The sequence below is a fragment of the Meriones unguiculatus genome, chromosome 1, assembly GCF_030254825.1.
Source record: "Meriones unguiculatus strain TT.TT164.6M chromosome 1, Bangor_MerUng_6.1, whole genome shotgun sequence".
NCBI lineage: Eukaryota > Metazoa > Chordata > Mammalia > Rodentia > Muridae > Meriones > Meriones unguiculatus.
In genome coordinates this window covers 188,765,414-188,787,623 of record NC_083349.1, presented here as the reverse complement: position 1 = coordinate 188,787,623, position 22,210 = coordinate 188,765,414, and the positions used below count along the sequence as shown (strand labels likewise).

The following is a 22,210-nucleotide window of genomic DNA, read 5'->3' as shown; positions in this document are numbered from 1 at the left end:
CTTCAGTTTAGGGCTTCAGTTTCTGATAGGAACATGAATAGTTTTTCTGAAGTGAAGATTACATATTCCAACTATGAATTAAAATTTGGCAAGTGTGATATTCCATTCAGTGGCACAGCAGCAAGCGATAATTAGCAGTCATTTTCTCCAGCCACGTTTTATTAGCCACACCATAGCTGCGCCTGCATGGCCAGCCTCTTTGCAACCACTTTTCTCATAATTTTAGTTTCCATTCATGTTTGTCTCCCAAGCCCTACTTTAGTAAGTCTGTACCACTCACCAGTCATGAGCAATCCAAAAATATAGAAGCTGTCAAAGGGCAGAGAATCATCAGACTTTTAAAGTAGCCTTGGGTATACTGAGCTCTAGGACAGCCTGAGTTACAAGGTGAGACAAAAATAAGAAAGGAAGCAAGGAGGAAGGAAGGAAGGAAGGCAGGAAGGAAGGAAGGAAGGAAGGAAGGAAGGAAGGAAAAAAGAAAGAAGAAAGCGAGAAAGAAGGAAGGAGGGAGGGAGAAACAGAGAGAAGTTATTTAAATCCTTCTGGCCTATCCTTTCAAATACATTATTCATTTCTTGGGCCCTGGATTTTGCATTAACAGTAGCAGGTTGAATACCTTATATAAATAACAGTTCCTCAAAATATTTCTCAAGGACCTCATATCTTAATATGAGTAGATATGCTGCTCAGCCTGCTCCCCAAAACACTGGGGTTTAGTTAAGCAAATGCATCTGCTTATGAGCTTGAAGCAGGTGTCTCATCGCCATGTCTGCTGGATCCCCTTCTTAGCCATGCTGCTTTGACCACCGAAGTGAGCACTTAATTAAGCTAAGTCTTGAACCGCAAGCCTGAGTGCTGCGGGGCCTTCCCACAGGTGAATGAATGGCAGCTTACCTGGCTAGAGCTGGGGTGCTCACAGACTGACCGCTTTGCCTTTCTCCTCAGAGACTCTGTGTGAGCTTCAAAGGCGACATCCTCAGTGCCCTGTGCTCGGGGGCAGGATGTATTGAGGTGAAGGATCTCCTGCTCCCTGGAAGTGAACTGCATTTCTGTCCACCCCATCTGAAAAGGGACAGAGCTGCTTGAAGGGAAGCTTCTTGCTTATTAGGGAGGACAAATGGCTGGAATCAAGAGTCCTGGGCTTTTTGCCTTGTTTTTATTTTGGTGGGGGGAGGGTGAGGGGAGCTGTCTCAATTAGTTGGTCATAATAATTTTTTGCTTAGAGAGAAAGAAATAAGGCTTCTGACTGAAGTCCAAAGCCAGAGGGGAGGAAATGAAGGACTTATGTGTTCCTCTGACTGGCTGGTTACCTGCTGTTTGGCGGGCTGTTCACCAGCTTGTACTTGGGATGGCTTCCGTCTACTCCTCTACTGTTGGATGCCTGCTTTCATCTTTTTTTCCAGAAGTCCCTCACCAGGCCATCTGGAGCTGGCAGACAGTTCCAGAACACTGCCTTTCGACGGGTCCACTCTTCCTCTCGGCTCCAGCCCTGGTCACAGGCCTAAGACCCAATCTCAACTGCCAAAAAGTAATGTCTAAATATTTCAGAGCGGCGACCTTCGGAACGCAGCTCTGTTCGCCATCCTTGGACCCCAGTGTGCAGCCTGTTTGGATTCACTAGATTCAAGGTAAACAGTGAGCGGGACACCAAAACCTTGTCAAAGCCTGAAATCTGTCTATAGTCGTATCTCTGTCCTTCTTCAGCCAAGGAGCCACCAAGTCCCGTGATTTGCCTTTCTGGTATCTTTTGAATCCATCACCTTCACTTAATTTCTAATAAAGACCTCTTTCTTGGTCAATTTTATGTTGCTGTAACCGAGAGCTGCAGATGTGTAACTTATTTCTTATCGTTTTAGTGTCTGGGAAGTCCAAGGGCAGGGCATTGGTATCTAGCCTGGACCCTCATGCTCTGTCATCCCATGGTAGAGGGCAAAAGAGCATGAGAAAGCACGCAAACCGGAGAAGTTCAATTTACTTTTTTCGGTTTATTTGTGTGTGTGAGAGAGATAGGTTCTATGTACCCAGGCTGAAATTATCTTGCTGTGTAACTGAGGATGTCCTTGAATTATTGGTCTTCCTCATCTATCTTCTGGTGTTGGCATTATAGGCATGTGCCAACATACCTGGTTTATGTACTGCTGAGATGGAACCCAGAGCTTCGTGTATGCCAGGCAAGCACTCTGCCACTTGAATTACCTCTCCATGCTTCAAACTTGCTTTTACACCAAGTTTCTCTCACTCCTGCAAGAATGGCCGTCTATTTAGATGAATAGAGCCCCAATGGCCCAGTTACCTCCATGGGGCTCCACCTCCCAGCATTACAGTGTTGGAAAATAAGTTCCTGACATATGAGCTTTAGGGGACATTAAACTTCTCTACAGAATTCTCCTTAATCCAGAGTTGACTATCATCTACCCACAAAGAAATGTTGACTTCATTATGCTGCTGCTCTAAACGTGTTTATGGTTCTCCGTCACCATAACAAACTCAGGGTTCTTGGCATGGCACAGGGGCCTTCTCAGACCCACCGCTGTCTCTTAGCCTACACGCTTGCCTCTTACTTTGTATCCTGGTGATCTGCCCTGTGAATTCTGGCTGCACCTCACTGTGGTTTTCCACATAGCTGGGTCTTGCCAGCATTATGTCCAGGAGCCTTCCCACCTCTACCCACTCCTCATCTCTCTCCAGACTCAGTTCAGGCATCGTCTCTTTCAGCATGGTAGTCAATGACCTCTATACATAACTGTCTGATCACATAGTTAGTGAACATACAGTTGGTCCTTGCTATTTCTGGGTTCTATACCCACAGATAAGAAAAACCCCACAAAGTAACAATATTTGAAAAACATTTTAAATATATATGAAACACATTCACTTTCTAGTCATTATTCCCTAGACAATATAGTCTAACAATTTTCATAGCATTTAAATTGGGTAAAGTATTATAAGTAATCAAAAAATTGACTTAAAGTGGGGTGGACCGTGGGTTGTATGTAAATACTGCATTATTTTAAATAAAGGACTTCAGCATCTGTGGATTTTGGCATCTGATGCGAAGTGCTGGCACCAGTTCCCCATGGACATTGAATGCTGACTATATGGCACTTAAATTCCGCCTCCTCACCGTGCTGAAAGGTTTTAGAGAGGAATTTGTATCCCTGCAACTGGGAACAAAGTAAGAGCTCAGATCCAGCCGCTGCAGAATGAGTGCTTGCTGCTGGTGTTGCTGAATTCTGACGCAAGAGAATCTGTCCCATGATGCTGTCATTAAACAGAGCAACAAAGCTCCCCAACCTCTGTCCTCTGGTGATAGGAAGTGCTAAGATAATCGCTGGAACAATCTGTTGCTGATGGTTGCCTGAACCACACTCCCAAACTCCTGCTTCCCAGGAAGAAAACTTCCAAGGCAAAGAAGCAGTCAGGCTCTGGGTTACTCTGACATGACCTACTCGTGGAGGCACAGTCTTGATCCGTGGGAGGCTGTGACCAATGGGTGCCTGCAGTACCAAGAGATAGAGCCAGCATGAGCTAGAGAAAGAGGGCATCGGTACCACCTGTGTCACAAACCATCTCTGGGGCTCAGAAGATTACTCAGTCAGTAGGATGCTTGCCTTACACCCATGAGGAACCAAAGTTGATTCCCGGAACCCATATTTAAAAAGCCAGGCACAGTGGTACACTGTGTACTCTCAATCCTGGGGTGGCAGAGACAGATGGATCCCTGGAGCTTAGCCTACTCCAATCCCAGCCAGTAAAAGATGGTCTCAAAAGCCAGATGAATGGTTCCCGTTACCTGATGTTAATCTCTGCCCATCAATGCATTTTGCACATGCGCGCACACACACACACACACACACACACACACACACACACACACGAACAAATTAAAGCCAGCTCCATTATTTTAAGGAGCCAATGTTTGGAAATTGTAGTATTTACAATATTTGCTTTAGATAAGTGCAAATTGTCTTAATAAAAACTTCCATGGGCTAGGGTGATAGCTCAGCAGCAAGCATTTGCCATGCAGACATGAGGCCAGAGTTTGAATCCCTAGAATGCAGCCAAATGCTGGGTACATATGGCAGCCCCCCAGTGATGCCAGTGTTCGGAGGCTGGAGACAGGAATCCCCAAGACAAGCCAGCCACCCAGTCTAGCTGAATGGAAATGTTCCAGCCTCACTTCAAAAAAAAATAAGGTGGAAAGTGACTGAAGAGAGTTTCTGATGCTCTGACCCTCACATATATGCATACACACACGCACATAGTAAATTCGTGTATTGGACTACCCCGTAGACTCTCCTCAAAAGCCTCAGAGGCACAGAAAAGGTGCTGAATGTCAATGTAGGAGGAAATAAGGAAGAAATCTGGGAGGAAGCTAGAACCAGTGGCTTTGAAGGTAGGCAGCTAGCTTGAAGGGATATGTTACTCATAAATGTTTGCAGATGTCTGCCCGGATGGCAGAGGCTGGGTAATTAAACAGCTGTGGATAGACATGACCTAATTTATTGGCCTTTTCAGTTGCCTTCTCTGGAGCCAGTGCTGTACAGTGACCAGAAGTGAGAATGGACTGTGGTGAGTGGGTAGGGAAATTGCCTGATGACATTGAAGAGTGGCCATACTCTCACACTCTCCCCGATGCAATAGAAGGCCGGTTCTAACTGCCTCCCACATACATAGGAGTATTTTGTTTTATACCGTAAGTACTAAAGCACCAACAGCTACTTAGAGATAACTTCCAGCAAGCAGAGACATTGATTAATGCCTAGTTCCTCTAAATTGTGTAGCCATGTCCTCCATTTGGAAACATTCCTTCATAGAGAGATGTCCTTTGAGACTCTAGAAATAAATGGAATTCATAAGCCCAGGAAGCTTCTGAAACTTACAAGACCCCAAGGCACCTCCCTAAGGTTATACAAGCAGTAACAATAGCCTGGGAGAGGAGAGTGATCCAACATGGCCAAGTAGGCCGCTCAAGGACTTCTGGGGATTACCCATCCTGGTGTGGGCTTTTCAGTGATGCAGCTGCCTTTAGTCACCCACACTCTGTAGCTAACCCCTCATCCATAGTCCTGCTAACTCACTGGTTCAGTAAGCTAGACCTCGCCAGAATCATTTGTTTGATCTGTTGTCAGCGCTTTATCTGGGCTGAATAGATGTTCTTCTGCATCACCCCAGGAAAAGCCACAACGCAAGTGCACGCTCAAGTATAAATGCTAACAAGTCAAAACTACCCTCAAATATACACCATCCCTGGTCAGTTCTTAATGTCTTTATGGCATTTGGGAGACGAGAGCCACCAATACACAGCAGCCCTTTAAGAAATAGGCAGTGAGCTCAGCCACTCAACAGCCAAGGTGAAGAACTTCTTAAGGACGTCAGTTCTTAGGGCCACTTCTAAGAAGCTTGTGGCCATTCCAGCCTCTGTGTGCACAGCAACCTGCACTCTGGAGGCCATAAAAGAAAAACACTGTAAGCAAAAGGTGACTCTTCCAGTCGCCTGACTACACAGCTTTGCGGGCAGAAGGTAGCGCTGATCAAGTCAAGGAATTTTAAAGTTAAAAACCACTAGAAACAAAGTTCCTTATGTTTGCAGTAGGCACAGACCTCTCACCTGGCGCGGACCCCAGGCTTTATCCTCCCAGGCATAGGATTTTCTGAAATATTAGCAGTCTCTCACCTCACGCAAAGGAATGGAGTGTAGGAAAGATGGAGCATTTCAAGGCCGTGATCCAAGTGCCCAGGGGGCCTGTTGGATCCCTTACTGTTCGTTAGCCTCATCTAAGGAGCTTTAAAAAGCCTGCTCCACATGCCTGGCACTGTAAACCTGATCAACCCCCATGGTCAGGAGGTCATATGCCCCCGGGAGGGTAGCTATTGCTATTGTTTTATTAAACGGACATGTTTGAAAGTGTCTTCTAAATATTGATGGTTATACTCATAGGTTAGTGCTGTCCTCAACCTTGGCTGGGGAAGCCTCTTTCTGCATCGCTCAGTAACGAAGGGCTGACAATAAGTGAGTGCACGGTCATCATAGGACATCTGTACCACCTCTCTCAAAGGCTAGCAGAACATTGCCAAGAAGGGGGAAAGAATAGCATGTGAAAGGATCTTTTATTTGTCTGTTTCAATTGTTGTCTCAGAGGCTTATTGCCTCCCTCTGCTAACCTAGGCCTAGTTCTAGAAGCTTCTGGCCTCCATACAGTCTAACCCAGGCCTAGAATGTTTTCAGCCTCTGAGATTTACTGCTTAATAAGCTCATCCTGTCTTGTTCATTCTGAACTCCTAGCTGGCTGGTTCAACTCAGCTGTTCAGGCTCAAACTCCTCTCCCAGCTGACTTATTCAATCTGGCTTCTCTCTCCACTCCAGAATTGCTCTACTTGGGCTCAAACTAACTCCAGCAATCTTCCCCAATCTTCTGGCTCCTTCACAGTCTCTGGCTCATTCTGTCTTCACCTATGTTCTCTCTCTGCAACCTGTCTCTCTATTACTGTCCCAGTAAAACTGTCTCCCCTCTCTCATTGCCCCTTAAGTAGCTTCCCTTTCCTTTCTCTTTTAGTGAGAGTTGGGCATATCCTATTCTGTCAAGTCTTTCTCTGATTCGTCACTGTTTCTGCCACTCAATTAAGCATCACTTTCAAACATAGATGCTTCCTTCTACAAACTAACTTTACCATCATTGTTTGGGATTAAAGGCGTGTGACACCACTCTTGGCCCTAAGCTTTTCTTTGCCTGATACTTGCTCTATATCAGGCTGGCCTTAAACTCAGATCTGCTTGCCTCTGTCTCCCGGGTTAAGGGCATGTTTGTATTCCAGCCGGATCACACAGACCTAGAAGGTCTTTGGATATGATCTCTTGCCAGAGCTGCCATGTTCCGAATTAAAATTTCTCTACATAGGCGTATGGGAAACATGCTGTGGATGCGATCTTGTAGACACAACATCTCTGTTGCACTGACGGGCACACTGCATCTATAGTTATCTGCATACAACTTGCACAAGATCAAACCGACAGGATCAGTCAACATTCCAGCAGGCAGCACTGATTGGACTGGGGTGGCATACATGTGGAGGGGGTTTGGTATGTGTCCCTGAGGAGGTGGGGGTAGAATATATTGCATACATGAATAATATTGTCAAAGAACAAATGATGCTGCAAACAGCCTTGTCTGAGAAAGAAGCACTCTCCTCACCCAGGAGCACTCAGGGCCCCGGCACACTAAGGACAGAAGGAAAGGTCTGTGCAACAGGCTTTCCAGCTCAGGAGCCGGAGTGTACTTTTCCTGAGATGTATGGGCTGCTTATATTTCCACACATTTTTCACTTCTTTGTCTTTGTTCTCCCTGGTGATCTATTAAGCAAACCCTTCTATTCTTTGTAAACATGGTTGGATGATTGTATAGTATCATTGCTTGTAGTTGTTCCTAATAAAAGCCCAGCACATGAGGCATACTGGGTCCCTGTAGCTTCCAGTGTGCTGCTTGAACACACAGCCTCCCTGACGAAAATTAACATTCCAGACTCTGAGGTTTCTTTACGAACTGAGCTGCACAACCATGGCAAGTGGAGCCTGAACAGGAACCTGAATCCTAGATCCTTAGATAGTAAATAAAAAAAGAAGGGAAAGGAAAAAGAAGAAAGGAAGGAAGAAAAGAAGAAAGAGAGGGAAGGGGAAAGGGAAGAAAGAAAGAAAGAAAGAAAGAAAGAAAGAAAAGAAGAGAAAAGAAAAGAAAAGAAAAACCCATTCCCAAGGTGGGGTCTGGCATTGGTAGCTTTGAGAGTTTCTTAAGTCATTGTCATTTCAGCCACAGCCAAGAATCAGCACAGCCTAAGACATGTCATCACAGACGCCAAACACACCCAGCAGATGTGTCAGTGGTCTTGGTGTGCAGGTAGACACACTGGGGGAAGGAGCTGAGTGAGCATGGAGAAGGCCAGGGCACAGCCATTTCCTAGACAGGTGAGTCTTGTGCCTGCCACAGCATGGCATCACTGCACAGCCCAATCAGACAGTCCCGCATGGAGCCTCACAGGAGGTATTTCAGAGTGGATGCTTGGCCTCACTCAGGGCAGTCTATCAGGGTTGTAAGTGATTGGCTTGACAGGTATGTCCCTCTCCCAGAGTCTGAACCAAGGAGAATCAGACAGTGAGGATACATAGAGTCAAGGGCACCTGGGAGGAGCAGGAATGGATTATGAGCAACCTGTATCTGGAAGCCTTTCAGTTTCAAGTCCATCTGTTTTCAGCTTCAGCCCCCAGAGCCTCCAGTACCTAAGGTACACTGAGTCTGTGCTCAAAGACCTTGGCTTTTGCATGTAGGATAGCACCTGGGCACGGTCCCTTTCTGGGAAGGGAATGCTCCACCCAGAAGGGAGCAAGGCAGGCAGGGGAAAGCCACAGCAGAATGCCGCTTCTCTCAAAGTGCAGAGTGTAGAGAAAGAGCAAAGGGCAGAGGATGGAATGTGGACCGCAGTGTTACATACAGGGGTTAGTTCCTGAGAACTTTTAGGCAGGGAAGCAAAATGAAAGAGCAGTGAGAGAAGGAAGACTCTAAAGGGAGCCAGAGAAGAGACACAGCCACGGAAGCAAGAAGGGACAGGCACAATGCTTCCTATTGGGCGGGGACGCTAGCAGGTTACACTTCCCAGGCCCTCATAACCTCTGCTTCTGACTGGGGTCCTGCAGGAACTGGTAGGTTAGGAGGGAAGAGGAAAGTTAAGGGTTTGCTCTCTTTTCTCGCTGTGGAGGACTTCTGCAACTGACCGTGGCGGTCATCTCCAAACCCCTGTTCATACCGCCATGGCTTCTGTTTCTCTTGTGGGAGAACGCCACCAAGCGCCCTTTCCTCTCTAAACAGTTTTAGAGCTGGTTAAATATTCAGGAATTTACAAGCTGGTTGTTTAACTACTGCTGGTTTGAACTTGGCCAAGGCAACAAACCAGAAGTTTGCTTTTTCTTCCCCATAACCTGAGAAGAACCACTTTCTAGCATGCTGTGGTTTCTACAGTCTCTGTGCTACAGGTTCCATGGACGCCCTCCTCTGGCTCGCCATCATTGTTGCGCTCCCCCACCCCCCAACATTGTTCAAGCTGGTTCTTTTTGTCGCCATGTGGCTAACTCACTGTGCTCCATTCTGCCTTACACAGAGTAGTTTCTGTTGTTATTTATTTTTTTATTTTTTTATTTTTATTTTTTGTTTGGATTCGAACTGACCCCCAGAGGAGGGACTGGAACGAGCCAGAGATGTCTGGAAGGTGCCTCTGGTTTGGAGAGGAGGCACAGGAAAGGGGGCGGAGCAGAGAAGGGGTTTCCTGGGAGCAAGGGCAGGGACAGGAAACATGAACACTGCTTAAAACACCGAGGGAGGGAAACTGTTCTGATTTGAGGAGCTGCGGTTCTAAGACTTGGCAACTCCCAGACTGAGCTTTGACCCCCTCTCCCCCCACGGCTCCAGGGAACTAGAAGGACCCAGGCACCGTGGCACATGCCTGTAACCCCAAACAAACAGGGATCAAACAAACAGGCCTTCAACGCCAGCTTTACCTACGTAATTAGTGAGACCTTGTTTCAACAAAATAACAGGAAGTATAAGGAAGACAGGATAGAGAGAAACATCACAGGGACAAGTCTGGGGAGTGCCAAGGGAGAAAAGAACAGTCCGCTCCAATGCCCTGCCTAATGAAATATCCTTCAGGAGCCAGGGTGAAGGACGCGGGCAGATGAAGTGAAGCAGCATCTGTTAGCAGCAGACTAGCGGGATAGAATCCAGGACCCCCGGAACAAAGAACAAACAAACAAACAAACAAACAAGAATACAAATACTCACTCTGTGTAAGAACTATGAAAATCATGAAAGAATTTAAAAAAAAACCCTCATAACACCAAATACAAAGAAATGCTATATAAATATAAGGATTTTAACGACAAGTAAATGTATGTACATACTTAGAAGAGATGCAATCACCTTTTAAACATTTTTGATCTATAGCCTGGGAATAGATCCCAAACAGCACTTAGAGACCTTCAATCTGGACGGATGGGTGGATGGATGGATGGGTGGATGGATGGATGGGTGGATGGATGGATGGGTGGATGGATGGATGGGTGGATGGGTGGATGGGTGGATGGGTGGATGGATGGATGGATGGGTGGATGGATGGATGGGTGGATGGAGGATGGATGGATGGGTGGATGGATGGGTGAGTGAGTGGGTGAATAAATGTAGTTAGATACTAGGATGTTTGAATCTATAGTGGCAAACTTATAAACACAAAGAACTATGTAATCAATTATTTTATTGAGTTCCATAGAGTATATTTGAAGGTTAAAAGCAAAAATTACACCATCACCTGCTGGGGTTTCTGTTATCTATAGTTCTAATACACCAAGCAAACACCACATAAGGCAGAACATAGGGGAGCACACTGACCCCTGTAATAGCCATTTCCTACATTTCATGTAAAATAGTGATTATAAGTTACCTGTGAAAAAATTGTGTGTGTGTGTATTCCCAGAGCAACCACCGAACATTATATACAGACATACAGCAACCGTTTTAGTTAACAGTTTTGAAAAGAACATTAAAAACAAATGCTGCAAGTGAGAAGCTCAGAAAAAAAGGGGGGAGGCATTTGCTACCTCAGGACCTGTGGTACCCACATGGTGGAGGGAGAGAACCAGCTCAATCAAGTTGTCCTCTGACCTCCACATTGTGTGCTATGGCACATGTGCACCTCAACACATGATTAATAAATAAATACTCGAAATATTTTAATGTTGCAGGCAGAAAATAAGACAATGAGGAACCTACAAAATTAACAAACAGGGAACAAAATGGTAGACCTAAATAAATACACAAATCTTGCTAAAGATGATACGATTAATGTAGCCACCAGAAACATTCTAGCAACCTTGTATACATCAATGTGATAATTTAGGCAAAATGGACCCATTTCTCTAAAACCATCAACTACACAACTCACGCAGAGTAATTTAGCTGGGAAAGCCCTGTATTATTAGAGAAACCAAATTTATAATAAACTTCCAGAAAATAAAACTCGGTCCTAGGGCCTTTTACCAAATGCTTATAGAAGAAGCTATACCACCTCTCACAGGAATAAAGACAAGATAATCTGTAATAAAGCTAGATTTACTCAACATTAAAACAGACAAGAATCATAAGCATGACAGTGCTTCATGCCTGTAATCTCAATGCTTGGGAGATGAGTCAGGACCAGGAGCCTAGGCTACAAAGTATGAGGATGGACTAGGCTATACATAAGACTGTCTCAACAACAAAACAAAGCAACAGGATATATAAAAATAATACATCAGTTAATTTTGTATCCAGCCACTTTGCTGATACCAGAAGCAGTGGAAAAGAGGAAACAGGATGAGAGCCTACTATAAAGGGTCCTCTGAAAGGCTCCACCCAACAAGGATTGAAGCAGATGCTGAGATTCACAGCCAAACTTTGGTCAGAAAACAGGGAGTCTTATGGAAAAAGAGGTGGTGGGGATAGAAGGACATGGAGGGGACAGGGACCCCACAAGGAGACCAACAAAGCTAAAAAATCTGAGCCCAAGGGGTTCTGCAGAGACTGATGCACCAACCAAGGACCATGCATGGAGATGACCTAGATCCCCTGCTCAGATGTAGCCAATTGGCAGCTCAGTCTTCATGTATTCCTGAGTAAGGGGAACAGGGACTGTCTCTGTCATGAACTCAGTTGCCTGCTCTTTGGTCACTTGCCCCTGGTGATGCGGCCTTGCCAGGCCACAGAGGAAGAGGATCCAGGCAGTCCCGATGGTAAGCTATGGGCAGATGCGAAGGAGAAGAACTCCCCCTTTCAGTGGCCTAAAGGAGAGGGGTGGGGAGGAAGAGTGAGGGAGGGTGGGACTGGGAGGAATTGAGGGAGAGGGCTTCAATTGTAATTTTTTTTAATGAATAAATTGTGAAAAAAAAATAAAAAAATAGTACATCAGTGTCTTTCACCAATCCAGAGGCCCAAATCCCCAAGGAAACTTTAGCAAACCAAATTTTAACTATAATAGCAATACATGCTGACCAATGGGGCTTGCCTTAGAGTGTGCCTGTGTGCTAGCCTGGTGTTAGGAAAGTACTGTAATACAGTGTCATAATAGTGAAACTGTGTGGCTATAGATGGGTTTATGGTCCTACAGTTCTGGAGTTCAAGATCAAAGTGCAGCAGTGTCCTGCTTCCCTCACAGGCACCAGGCAAAGACCATCCTTGTTCCTGACCATTCATTTTCCATGTAATTGTAATGGCAGTCTGCACATGGCTTTCTCTTAGGCCTGCCCCTTGTGTATAGATTAAAAAATAAAAAGAGAGAATATCAGCCTCATTACAGAAGTGATCCCATCTTCAGTCAACTACCTATGTTAAAGCCCTCTCTCCAATGCCACGCTGGGGGACTGGAAGATAGACCAGCATTCATTTTCAAAAACACTGTTCATTCTGCAACATGAAGGCTGATTTGGTATTTTAAAAGTGGTTGCTATAAATGCCATACCAAGTCTAAAGATGCAAAGCCACACGAGCATGTTAACTGGTGTCACCAAAGCCTTTGATCAAAAGTCTCAGCAGCAAGAAATAAAGTCTGATGCATCTATCAGAAAAGTGGAACCAACATCGCACCCAACACCCAAAGACTGAAGGTTCTGAGTTAAGGCAAGTAGCCCTCTTCAATGCCTTGTTGGAAGGTCTAACTAATATTAGGCTAGGAAAAAAGACACACCTGCCAGACAAGAAGAAGCAAAACCACCTCTGTGTGGATTTAACAGAGTGTTGGAACACAAGACCTCAGTGTGGATTTGTACTAATAACATGAGGCAGATGTAAGACTCTGACACAGAAAAGTAAAGGAACCAAACAGGCAAAATAATTATTCCCATAAGTTTAATATTAAGATTTACTAGATTTACTATAAAGTCACTGTAGTGAAGCAAATGTCGCATTTATTGAGGAAAGGGAACAAAAACAATGAAATTGGACAGGGCTCAGAAACACACCTTAAAATATACTTTTACAATGGTGAAGAAGCACGTCAGTGAAGGAAAGGCTTTCTAAAAACTATATTGGGATGACTGGGCATCAGTAGCCAGGAAATATGGTAAAGTCCACACTAAACTGCACACTGTGCGCGAAAATATTTCAAAATACAACCATCTAAGACATAAAACTAGAAAGAGAAACCCTTTATGTCATAGGAGAAAAATTCCTGTGTTCTTGGGTTTGTCAGATAGTTCTCAGAATGCTACCAAAAGCATAATTCACAAGAGAAAACTTTGTATATTGGGTTTCACCAAAATATATTATATTTTTGTTCTACAAGATCTAGAAGACAAGCTATGGTTGAGAAGAAAATGCTTGTAAAACTCTGTATTCCACAATGAAAAGTGTCAAGAAAAACTTAAAAAATCAACAATAAGAAAACAAGTAACCCAATTAAAAATATGCAAAAGATTAGAACAGACATCAAGGAGAATAAATGAAAGGCAGACTACCACATGAAAATGTGTACTATCATTCGCCATTAGGAAATGCAAAGTAGAACATGATAATACCATAAACTTATAAGACTAGGTAAAAGAAAACTATTGAAAACATTTGATATTCACTATTAGCCATTAGGAAATGCAAAATAGAATATGGTAATATCACAAGCTAATAAGATAGGGTAAAATAAAAATATTGAAAGCATTTGATAGTCACCATTAGTCTTGATATCAAACTCCCCAGCTTCAGAACAGTGAACAGTAAACTTCTTATGTTTCTATTAACCAATGTAAAGCATTTATTTTATTACGGTAGCCTGAGTAACTAAGACGAAACCTGGAACTCTCATATTCTACTAAGAGGAATGCCATATGTTACAGCTATTAGGAAAAATAACTTAGAAAATACCATATGGGTTCAAGAATAGGATCTGCCAGGGGTGATGGCATATGCTGTAATCCCAGGACTCAGGGAGGCAGAAGCAGGTGGATTGCTGTAAGTTCAAGGCCCGCCTGGTCTACAAAGTAAGTCTAGAACAGCCAAGGCTACACAAAGGCTACACAGAGAAACTCTGTCTTGAAAGACAAAACAAACAAAGAAAGGATAGGATCTGGCAAGTATATTCCTTGCAAAAAACTGTTATATTTACACAACAATGTGTACAAATTTGTAGAACTTCTATTCAAAGTCACCCAAAACCGGAAATAATCTAAAATGTTCTTCAGTGGGTGAAGTGGTCACCTATTCCGTCCATGTGTCCAGTGGAGTGGTCCTCAGCCCTCAAAGCAACGAATTCTTGGTACATACAACAACCAGTGACATCTGTATAGCACCTTTCAGAGGTGAGGAAGACACTCTCAGGGGTTATAGACTCTGCTTCCTCATAAACAATAAACGTTGACTTAATATAAACCCACAGTGATGAGGGACAGAAGAGTAGTAGCCAGAAAAGTTTGTGTCCCTCATTATTCTTTCCCCACACCCCTTACCCCTTTAACTGCTGCTAAATGTGCTTATTTATTTATTTAAACACCATTCTGACTGTGCTCCAAAAGAGGGCACCAGATCTCATTATAGATGGTTGTGAGCCACCATGTGGTTGCTGGGAATCGACCTCTAGAAGGACCTTTGGAAGAACAGCCTGTGTGCTTAACCGCTAAGCCATCTCGCCAGCCCCTGCTAAATGTGCTTTTTAAAAGCTAAACCGAGGCAAAGTCGATGTTAATATTGAAAAATCACAACCGTCTTTTGTAGATGGGGGTCTTTGGTCACAGCAGCCATCCATTTCTTCTTCTAACACAGGGAATGGAGAAACTGGCAGCAGTGGTGAGCTGCTTGACTAAGTTACAGGACAGCCTTTAAAGCAGGAAGCATTCTGGAAGGTGGGAGTTGGAGGAGGCGAGCCTGTGGTTCTTAAATACACAGCCTGGGCAGCAGCGGGCTGCAGACGCTCCCTGTGCGTGACAGCGTTAGAGTCCTCCCATGTGCGGACTGCGACAGCATTCGAATTCTCCGGTGTGTGGAAGGCATGGCCTCACCACCCCTGCGCAGCTTCAAGAAGTGAAACGTTCTCCTACTGACCTAACCTGACTCCTCTTTGCCTTTCATTTCTTGGTTTAAGATGGCCTCTGTGGATGAGAACGTATTTTTAGACAAGACTCGATCTGACTTTCTGTTTTCATGTGGTTTCCCACATCTTTCTCTCCCTTACTTTGTATTCCCTACACAGCGGTTAAGTCCCTGTAACCAGCCATGGGATGACCGCAAAGTGTCTAACTCCATCCAACACAACATCCTTGATCACCAAGAGTCAAGGCTGATGTGCAGCTCACCCTGTACCAGCTTACCTATGTAGACCACAACACAATGGAGAAAACGACAAGGGCAGACAATTTATTAGACACATTTAAAAAAATATTTAAGGAGGTACATTTAACCTGCAAGCAGGGGCTCACTTCTTCAATCCTAGCACTTGGGAGGCTCGGACAGGAGGATTGTCGGAAGTTTAAGGCTAGCCTAAGCTAGATAGTGAGTTCCAGGCCAATCTGGGATAAAGGGAGATCCTGCCTCAAAAATAAATATGGGGGCCGGGTGTGGTGCTGCATGCCTGTAATCCCAGCACTCAGAGGCAGAGGCAGACAGATTGCTGTGAGTTCAAGGCCAACCTGGCCTACAGAGTAAGTCCAGGACAGCCAAGACTATACCGAGAAACCCTGTCTCAAAAAAAAAAAAAAAAAAAACAAAAAACCAACCAACCAAGCAAACACCAAACAAATTCTGGGTTGGGAAACTGGCTCAGTGACAATGAGCCATTCAAGTGTGTCTGAACCCACAGAAAAGCCAAATGAGCAGCTTGCACCTGTGAGCTCAGCACTGCCATGGGAAATGGGTGGCAGAAGCGCCTGGGAGCACGCGGGCCAGCTAGCCTGGCATACAGAGCAACAAGCACCTCAAAAGCAAGGTGGGAAGGCAAAGAGTTGTCCTCTGGCCTCCGTATTCCCACCGTGGCAGGCACACACCCACACTCACACATGCGAAACACAAACATATATATATGTATATATATATATCGGCAGCCAGGTGGCTCAGCTGGAAAACACACCTGCGTCCAAGCCTGACAGTCTGGGTTCCATCCTTTAGAGAAAACCAAAGCCTACAAGTTGTCCCCTGACTTTCACACAAGTACTGGGATACACCACACACACACACACACACACACACACACACACACACACGTAAATAAACAATTACAAAATGTTAAATGCATAAAGGGCCAGAGATGGCTCTTTGGGTAAAGGTGTCTCCTCGAAGCCTGACAACCTCAGTTTGATCTCTGAGGCCTTCAGGATGGACAGAGACAACCAACTTGAACACATTGTCCTCTGACTTCCACACATGTGCTGTGGAACGCACATGCTGCCACCACCACAGGTAAAGAAATAAACGACAAGGTGCTGACTTTAAATGTGTAATATGCATCTTAGTGTGTATGTGTGTTTGTGTATAGAAGTGTGTGGCTGGATGTGCATGGGCCTGCCTATCTATATCTGTCTGTCTGTCTATCTATCTATCTATCTATCTATCTATCTATCTATCTATCTATTGATTGGCAAGGTTTCTCACTGAGCCTGGAGCTCCGTGATTGACTAGAATGGCTGGCAAGTGAGACCTGAGATCCTCTCCCAGAGAATCTACAAAAAATAAATCACTGGTGTGTTAGTGACACATAGCTTGCCTGTGAAAATCAGAAGGAGGCGCCAGATACCCTAAAGCTGGAGTTACACAAGTTTGTGGCTGCCATGTGGATGCTGGGAACTGAAACCCAGATCTTCAGCAAGACAGTCAGTGCTCATGAAAACCAACTCAGCCCCTATTGTTAGCTTTCAAGACAGAAAAAAACAAAATTTCTGCTTGGTCAGATTTAGGATGAAAGTAAAAGTGAATACATAAAATCCATCCAGATGTAAATACATGTAGATAAATATGTATACATTCAATATGGGAAAAATAAAACATTTTAGAGCAAGATCAATCTTGGTTCAAGTTTTAGATTTGTATTTTGTGAACTATGGGACCCTGGGCAAGTTCCTTGACATTGTTAAATGTTAAAATACTTAGTAAGACTGGAGGAACAGCTGTGACTGTTACTCAGGTTGACAGGCAAAATAATTTTAAGATAGACCTAGATTTGAGTTCTGATCCTACTATTTGCTGAGATACTCAACTTTCATAAGACGTTTCTTTCTCTGTAAAATGGAAACTAACAAGTGTGCCTAGCGTGGCTATTGGGAAGATTCACTAAATCTGTACAGTCTGTTTAGTACAATGGCCAGTATGCAGAATCTTCCTAATACATGTTAGCTGTTATTATGAGGATGATAATTACTATCATTATAATAAAGGCTGCTATGGCCAGCTCCTCTTCTTTAACCTCCTACTTATGACAAATGTCTAAGAAGTGGATAACTGGGTCAAAGGCAAGGCTTATGCAAACTGTGCTCTTAATCACTGAAAGGCTGAGAGTTGGCTGGAGAGGTGGCTCAGCAGTCAAAAATGCATACTGTTCTTGCAGAGAACCCACGTTTGGTTCCCAGCACCTGTGTCAGGCGGCTCACAACCACCTGTAACTCCACCTCTGGAGGATTCCATGCTCTCTTTTGGTTTCTATGGGAACCTGCAATTACAGGCACATACCCCCACACAGATAGGCATATATGCACAATTAGAAATAATAAAAATTAATCTTTTGGAAAAGGTCTGAAATCTTCTTTCACTAACAACATGCAGACTATGGGCATCTCAAAATTAAATTTTCATTTTTATTGTGACTCAACGATAATAATTTTGTTTATTGATTATCTGTGCTCAGGTGCGATTGACTTACTTCTTTTACCCACTTATTAACTTGAATCTTGGTGGCTAAAATTTGTATCTTATATAGTCTTTCACACCAGAACTTCTTATACATTAGTAACATTGCTACATTAAATGAATATAACATCTCTCCCAGAAACTGAAGCCAAAGAGGTGGAGTACTGATAATGATTACAGGACATCCCTACATGATGAAGAACTCTTGGGAGGTTCTGTCTCCTACACTGGGACCTAAACTATTCCTATAGCATTGATGTTCATATCTGAGCATCGCCTTTCCTGTGCCACAGTGTCATCCTATATTTCTAACTATAGGAACTCCTTTTCGTTGTCTTGTTGACATTTCAAATCTATTTTAAATACAGGTGAATTCATCATGTCTCTCGATCAGCTACCTTGCCAAACTTCCCTATCTAGTCCCTTGCAGTCCTACCCAAGAGAATCCTATTTCAAGAAGCTGGTTCTGAGGAAGTATAAGGCCCCAGCACCTCCCAGAAAGGCCCTTTGAAACATTTCTGAAGTTACAGTCTGGGATTACATAAGTCATGCACCCTGAGTTTTATTTGGAAAATCTAATGATCATACTTTTAAAGATAATGAGCAGGAGAGACAGTTAGGTTACATGCTACCCTGGGCCCTTTCTGCAGGCCAGTATCCACTACAGAGTGAATGAACTTGGGCCTGAAGCAGGGCAGATGACGACACAAAGATATGAGTATTCAACAGTGAGAGCCAGGAAGTAACCAGGAGAAAGGAACCACAAGTCAATACTGTGGCCATTTGGTCCAATCATCCACTCTCCCTCAAGTGTTTTTTTAAATATATTTATTTATGTATATGAGAGCTTTAGCTGCATGTACACCTGCATCAGATCCCATTATAGATGGTTGTGAGCCACCATGTGGTTGCTGGGAATTGAACTCAGGACCTCTGGAAGAGCAGCCAGTGCTCTTAACTGCTGAGCCATCTCTCCAGCCCCCCTAACGTGTTTTTATATGTCAGTGACAGTAATGTTTTAAACCATTTGGAGGATTAATTTAGTAGTTTACACAGTTATAATTGTGAGTTTTGTATTAGCATTGTAGCTCTTTCTGTTGATGCTTCCTTTAGGCCGTGAACATCAGGACGTCTCGAGATGTGTTGCAGCCTTCCTAACACCTAAGCCTTTGCCAACTCTGCACAGATCCATTACCCTGAAAGTTTGTGATGCCAGCAACTGTGGTAGAGAGAGCACAAGGCAAAGGTTGGGACAGCTCTAAAGCTGCTTCGCAGGCGCAGGAGGGACAGCCAGGGGCGGAGAGCGCATGCTGTGTGAGCAGGAAGACTTGAGTTTGGATCTCAGCAGCAGTGGGCGTAGGAAGGCAGGCGTGGCAGTGCCCACAGCCCCAGAGCTGTGAGGGACAGAGACACGGAGATTGCTGAGGATTGCTGGCCCCCAGCCAGCCTAGCTCAAGGTTCAGCGAGAGACCTTGTTTCAAAGCAATAAGACAGTGATAGAGAAGGACACTAGCTGTTTTCTTCTGACTTCCATGACTGTCTACCTCACACACGTATACAACACACATACAACATATGCACAATAATAATAAGTATGAAGAGGCCTATAGACCCTCATCTATTTTCCTTCAGTTGTCATATTTCACATACCTCTAACTCAGTACAAAAGAAATTTCCTTGAATCAATTTAAAATTAATTATGTCACTATTTCGAGGACTACAGTTTGTATAACTACTGCATGCTAACAGATGGTGCCACTGGAGCTCCCAAGACTATAATTTTGTTTTTGTTGTTCAAGACAGGGCTTCTCTGCATAGTTCTAGCTGTCCTGACGCTTGCCCTGTAGACCAGGCTGGCCTTGAACTCAGAGATCTGCCTTCCTCTGCCTCCCAAGTGCTGGGATTAAAGGCATGTGCCATCATGCCCAGCCCTAAGACTATAATTTTAAAAGGGTCAAGTTGATACCTAAATACAATTTCTCCTCCCTCTCACTATTTCCTAATTCTGCCCTGGCTTTTCCCTCATACGTAATGGCCACCTTCTCCTCAGAGACAAGGAACAGTCCCAATAACACAGACAACTGCAGACTGGGAGCCTCAGGATTGCATGTGCCTTGAAGCTAACCCTGCGCAGATAATAACGTCCATCTCTCCGCGGGGCGACACTGCGTGTGGCCAGTCTGAATATGCACAGGCGCACGCGCGTGGGTGTGAACGCGCCGTTTTCAGACTTTTGACGTGACTGGAGGGGATGGAGTGTGATTTTCAAAAGCAGAGTGTGGTGAGATCTCCATTCTCAAACTTTAAATGTCACCCCCACACACACCTCCCTAGAGACTCATATAGAAGAGAAGAATAAGGAGGCGCTTTGGGCCCAGTGTCTTCTGTCTCCGCAAAGACTAAGGGTTCCCCAGTTGGAAGTTTACCCTTGGAGGGGTTTCTTTTGGGAGAGAAGGGTGGAGGTGGGAGGAACTGAGGGGAACTGGGAACCCGGATGACTCCACCAAGCCGGCTCTCTAAAGTCCAGTTTATGTCATGCATTGTAGCCTGAGAGATTATCTTGGCTTTCCTCCCACAGTTCACTGCGGAAGACTTGGATAGCTCTTGGATGGGTAGTACTCCGGCAGGGGAGAAATAAAGTTGAATTATAGTCCCAGTAATCACTTGTGAATTTAATTTGCCAGCAACTTATCCCTTCCTCACCTACAACAGCATATTTATTAATAAACGCGTTGGTTAAATCCCATAGAAACGCCTCCTTACAGCACCACACAGCAGCCAACCCCACGTGTCTGAGTCCCATTCACCCACACAGGACTCTGGCAAGTTCCTGGATCTTCCGCCCTGGGCCTCTCTCTAGCTTGGAGGGAGCAGGAGTGCCCCGCACAATAATTAGCATACCCCAAATGGTTCAGACCCTATCCCTAGTGGCCTGTGCCGCACCTGAGCCTCTCTCCCCGTCCCTCCCGCGCTGAGGTTCGGCCAGGTGTCCTGAATAGGCGGGTACCCACGCACGGAAAAATGCGGAGAGGAGAGCGCTACCTTCTTCCTCCTCCCTACGGAATCCTGGACTCGCAGCCAGCCCCACCGGGGATGGAGAGCCTGGAGAGAGCACCCGTAAGGCATCTGGAGACCCACAGAGAACAAACTACCCTGATTCCCTCCTTCTGCCCTGGGTCGCAGCAGGTGCTCAGGAAAGCAGCGCGGTCCCCTGGGTTCCCCCGCAGGCCAGCAGGATGCAGGCCCAGCCCAAGAGGAGTCCGCTTCCTACCTGATCCTGTCCTTCTCTGCCCTCCGGAGCTCTTCATTTCTTTCCAGTACCTGGAGGATCTTCCTGGCTTCTTCCTCATTTAGGAAACTGAAATCAAACCCCTGAGGAACTTTCGTCATTTTTTCTCTCCCGCGTGCGAGTTATGTGTACTTAAGCTCCTTGGCGCCTCCTCTTACAAAGCCATTTTTCAAGATAAAGAAGACTAGTTTTCCCGAACTTGATCCCATAGCCCATAATAGCTCCGCGCCTCTGAAAAGCCCAAAACCACAAACCTAGGGACAGCCCACACATACAGGGCTCCTTTTGACAACACCTTAATGACATGTTTCTCTTAACCTGTCCAACCGAGAGGCAAAATGTGTGAGTAAATGGAGAGAGGGAGCCAATCGCGTTTGGCGGGCGGGCCGTGCCGCGTCTCCTCCCTCTCCCCCTCCCACCCTCTATGTGACTTGTTAAGCAAACAAGCCTACATAATTCTGTCTCTAAGTGAGGCTTACCTTTAAGTGTTAGCCCCAGAGTATTTGCTTGGCTGTTGCTGTCTGCTGGAAAAATCTGATCTTGGCTGGCAGCAAGACTGAGAAGGAAAAGGATTCACAACTAATCCCGTCTTTCAGTAATGAAGAGCAGGAAAGCGGTGTGATTTTGTGAGTTAGCAGAAGTGTTACCCTACGTGAAAGACCCGGGGAAGCCTGAACTCACCCCAGGCCATTTGTCTCAGAGGGACTCACGGAAAGAGCGGCACTAGATTACCTTTGGAAATGAATTTTTTGCTAAACTTCCCATTGCCCTCATAAACACAGTCCCATTGCTTCCTAGAAAGTCATCCTCAGGCTTTGACAAGCCAACAAACAAAAAGCCCCATTTACAGTATTTCAGAAGGCAGCCCTGAGGCAAAGGGTATTAGAAAGCGCTAGAGCAAATCGCAATCCTGTGCAACCGTCAGAGAGTACTTTTCCTAGAAAGCCAATGATTCCATGATGTAATAAAGTCTGCTATTTCCAAAGCTGTGCACATATCTGCTTTGTTTGTTTGTTTTTGTTTTTTTGAG

The 22,210-nt window shown here is 44.9% G+C and overlaps 1 protein-coding gene across 2 annotated transcripts in view; it reads right to left on the bottom strand.

Annotated features, from left to right (window-relative positions):
• Exph5 (exophilin 5) overlaps positions 1-21,493 on the bottom strand; it is a 74,015-nt gene extending 52,522 nt beyond the window's left edge. Inside the window, exon 1 of one of the 2 annotated variants that reach the window (XM_021638679.2) lies at positions 21,163-21,493. In XM_021638679.2, coding sequence (XP_021494354.1) covers positions 21,163-21,281 — 119 coding nt within the window. In that variant the 5' untranslated portion in view covers positions 21,282-21,493. Of the gene's footprint in view, positions 1-894; positions 1,131-21,162 lie in introns of those variants that run through there. The other variant, XM_060373876.1, reaches the window with a different exon arrangement.
• Positions 21,494-22,210: the final 717 nt, after the last annotated feature.